General features: G+C 53.0%; 1 protein-coding gene across 3 annotated transcripts; it reads left to right on the top strand.

The window, feature by feature from the left end:
• The first annotated feature begins 802 nt into the window (after positions 1-802).
• FFAR2 (free fatty acid receptor 2) lies at positions 803-3,650 on the top strand. 3 transcript variants are annotated; one of them, XM_045075949.1, is made up of 2 exons: positions 803-944; positions 1,914-3,650. In XM_045075949.1, exon 2 carries the CDS (start codon positions 1,921-1,923, stop codon positions 2,908-2,910), a length of 990 nt encoding a protein of 329 aa, XP_044931884.1. In that variant the 5' UTR covers positions 803-944; positions 1,914-1,920; the 3' UTR covers positions 2,911-3,650. The 3 variants fall into 3 exon arrangements, with proteins under 3 accessions (XP_044931884.1, XP_044931882.1, XP_044931885.1); XM_045075947.1 differs by having other exon boundaries at positions 807-949; XM_045075950.1 differs by lacking the exon at positions 803-944 and adding an exon at positions 1,016-1,423.
• Positions 3,651-3,969: the final 319 nt, after the last annotated feature.

The raw sequence follows: 3,969 nt of genomic DNA, 5'->3' as shown, positions 1-3,969 counted from the left end.
ATTCTCTCTAAGGCTGCCAGCAGGCTTCCAGTTACCGGCACCCACTAAGCACTCAGCGCTGGCCCATATGCTTCATACATGCTATCTCATCTACGCCTCACTGAAACCCTGGGAGGTAAGTATTCCCATCCTCACTTGACCGAAAAGGAGGCTAAAATTCAGAAAAGTCCTCTGCCCCAAGGCCCCAGGAAAGGGACTTGGATTTGAGCCCACACCTGCATGACTCTAAAACCCATGCTATTTCCACCAGAACAAGACTCAGGCTAGGCGAAACCCATCTGTCTCGATCAGGAGAGCAAAAGAAACCTGTTGGGGGCAGAGGATAAGAGACCACATAAAAAAGAAAAAAACTGAAGACTAAAAGGGAAAGAGGAGGGCACCTGGGTGGCTCAGTTGGTTAAGCAACCGCCTTTGGCTCAGGTCATGGTCCCGGAGTCCCGGGATCGAGTCCCGCATCAGGCTCCCAGCTCCATGGGGAGTCTGAAACTTCTCGCCTCTCATGCTTTCTCTGAAAATGAGAAGAAAATATTTACAAAAAAAATAAATAAATAAAAGAAATTTTCCTAGCCTAAAAAGAGAATATAAGATCATCTGACTTGAGAAATAGGAAAAATGCCTGGGAATGAAAAAATAGTTCAGGACCCAGAGACAGAGAAGCTGGGTTTGGAAGTCAGAGCGAGGATCTCTAGGGGGAGACTGAAGATGCTGGCGGGTGCCCCATCCTTCAGGTTTGAGAGAAGACAGCATTCAATTACTGACCTTCCTCTCTCTGGTCACATGACTTGTGCTAGTATAAAAGCTTTCTACCAGCAGGTTCCTTACAATTTTTTCCTGTGTGAAATGGGCAGTAGCAGTGGCTAGAGCGCTATTCCTCTTTCCCAGAAGATTTCAGACTTCCCTTCAGGACTAACCCCAAGAAGCCATCTCTCTGGACTGAAGACAAGGCAAGGTGGCTGGCTCAGTGCTTGTGCTCTGGGAAGTGATGCTAGGATCTGGAGTGGAGGGGGAGGTACTGGGGGGGGCTGCTGGAAGCCTGTGAGAAACTGGATGTGAGGCTCATACCTAGAGACAGGAGCCAGTGTAGGTGGGGTTGAGGAAACAGACGGGGACCTCAAGCCCAGAGAGAGGATGGAGGGGCCGGGCTGTGTTTGGGCAGCAAGGGTTACAAGCCAAGTGGAACCTGAGTGACCCCGTTAAGAGTTCTTCTGTTGAGAGTCAAAACACTGGACTTTCATGAATATGCTCTAAAGTCTCTGAGGGGACAAGCCCCAAAAGATAACACAGGTTCACCCTTCCTTCCCTCTGCCCCTCCCTTACACCTCCTTAGCTTCCTCTTTTCAGTACTAGTCCCAGAGTCTGGCATTGGTCAGGGGAGAAAAAGGCGGAGGAGAATCTGTGTTCTGCAAAAGGAGAGGAAGAGGAGGTAGGGGGATGGGTTGGGGGGGGCAAGGCACCTGCTTCCTGGGCATGTGGCAGGATCCGGTGGAGAGCTGGCACTGGGTCTCACGGCCTGGATTCTCCCGAGAGGTAGCTCACGGCCCTCCCCTCGTGAGATGAGGCTTGCCTTTTCTCTCTGCAGATCTCTAGTAAAGAACTTAAGGAAAGGTGGAAGCTGATAACTGTAGCTTCCTGTATCTGTGAGGAGAGGAGAAAGCCAAGGGTTGGTCCCCCCCAGAGACACATGATGGCAAACGTAATAACTACTGCTTAATATCCCGCCCCAGGCAAAGTCAATAATTGCTCTGGGCTGTTCTGGCAGGTGGTGTGAGCAAGCGGTGGTGGCAGCAGAAAGCTTTGGTCTGGGAAGGGAGAGCACCAGGGAGGATGTCTCCATCCTGAACCAGAGCTGGGAGAGGGGGACCGCAGGCTGGGAGTGGGACCTCCTGACCCTGCCCTTTTCCAACCTCTTCCAGAGCCATCATGACCTCCTGGCGCAACCCCCTCATCCTCACGGCCTACATCGTCATCTTCCTCACCGGTCTCCCGGCCAACCTCCTGGCCCTGCGGGCCTTCATTGGACGCGTCCGCCAGCCCCACCCTGCCCCCATCCACATCCTCCTGCTCAGCCTGACACTGGCGGACCTCCTGCTGCTGCTGCTGCTGCCCTTCAAGATGACTGAGGCCGCGTATAACTTCCGCTGGTATCTGCCCGAGTTGCTCTGTGCCCTCACGGGCTTCGGCTTCTACAGCAGCATCTACTGCAGCACATGGCTCCTGGCGGGCATTAGCATCGAGCGCTACCTGGGAGTGGCTTTCCCTGTGCAGTACAAGCTGTCCCGCAAGCCTGTGTATGGAGTGATTGCTGCCCTGGTGGCCTGGATCATGTCCTTTGGTCACTGTACCATTGTGATCATCGGTCAGTACTGGAACTCAACCCGGAATAGCACGAATGAGGACGGCATCACTTGCTACGAGGACTTCAACAGCTCTCAGCTGGATCTGGTGCTCCCAGTGCGGCTGGAGCTGTGCCTCTTCCTCTTCTTCGTCCCCATGGTGATCACCATCTTCTGCTACTGGCGCTTCGTGTGGATCATGCTCACCCAGCCGCATGTGGGGGCCCAGAGGCGGCGCAGAGCTGTAGGGCTGGCTGTCGTGACGCTCCTCAATTTCCTGGTGTGCTTCGGGCCTTACAACATATCCCACCTGGTGGGGTTTTTCACGAAGAAGAGCCCCCTGTGGAGGGCTGAAGCCGTGGTGCTCAGTTCCCTCAATGCCAGTCTGGACCCGCTGCTTTTCTATTTCTCTTCGTCAGCTGTGCGCAGAGCCTTTGGAAAGGGGCTGCAGATCCTGCGGCATCGGGGCTCTTCCCTGCTGGGACGCAGAGGCCAAGAGACAGCAGAGGGGACAAATGTGGACAGGGGTGTGAGTCAAGCAGAGGGAGCTCCGAGTTCTGACTTCACCACAGACTAAGGGTGCTCTAGACCTTTGGAGGCACTCTGGGTGACACAGGCATTGAACAGGCTAGGAGAGGGGGAAACAGCAGGGTTCCCGTCCCAGAGTCAGAAATCCACAGACCAAGCCACTGCTGGGGCTATAAAAAAATCTCTCTCTGAGGCTTGGTATCCTTTTCTGACTGAAGTTTTCTTCCCAAAGGAGCACAGCTCCAGGACAAGAGGAGAAATGGTTGGGCCTAGAAGCACTCTCAGATTGGGGTTTCGGAAGCAATGTAGCTAACACAAAGGCAGTCCTTGTGAGATAGCTGGGAACTGAGGATGATCAGGCTGAAGCAGAGTCCTAAAGGAATCTTGCTACACACCTTGAAACACCACCCAGACACTGGTCTAGCTGTGGATAGTAGAAAGGAGACAACAGGGACGAGATGGATGAGAACACCAAATGAGGTCAAGGAAGACTCAGGAAGACTATGAGTCAAGAGGACTAAGCGGGAGGACTGAGGACTGTGCCTGCTAACGATCTAGGTTTGCACTGTATTGCTTTGACCTGCCGCTTTGTAAGTATGCTCCAGTCATCATGTGTATATCTTGTCTCCCCGTATTAAACCTGCCTGAAGTCTGGGTCTCGTCTTCTCCCTCTGTGGCACCTCCACACAGGTCAGGACCCAGCCTGGCCAGTCAGAGGTCAACACAGACTAGCACAGGAGTAGACAAGCTGGACTGGCAGATTGAAAATAAAGATGGCAAAACGCTGAAGCAAGTGTTCACAATTTCTGTGCTTTTCTACAGGTTTGGGGAGGGTGAACATGCAAAGAAGAAGCCGACTCAGCAGCACAGGGGGAGGGTGATGCATGTGAAACCACAGAAGTATTTTAAGGTCAGGGTGTAATGAGTGGAGTTGGGGGGGGGGTTAGAATCCTGTTTCCATTGGTGAACAGAGACGGGACTTAGAAAGAGAGTGGGGGGGGTGGTGAATCCTAACTTAACATTATCAGGTGGACAGGGGCCTAACCACGTGATTCTCCCACTTAGAAACCTGCAATGTTTTCCTATTGTCCAAAGTTTTGGTCCCAGG

Source organism: Mustela putorius, unplaced genomic scaffold (assembly GCF_011764305.1).
Source record: "Mustela putorius furo isolate JIRA1106 unplaced genomic scaffold, ASM1176430v1.1 tig00000174_pilon_pilon_pilon, whole genome shotgun sequence".
Taxonomy (NCBI): Eukaryota; Metazoa; Chordata; class Mammalia; order Carnivora; family Mustelidae; genus Mustela; species Mustela putorius.
This window is presented reverse-complemented; position numbering and strand designations above follow the sequence as displayed.

Bases quoted from the DNA above. Each gene is read 5' to 3' on its own strand.
- FFAR2 (XM_045075949.1), top strand. From the start codon at position 1,921: ATGACCTCCTGGCGCAACCCCCTCATCCTCACGGCCTACATCGTCATC.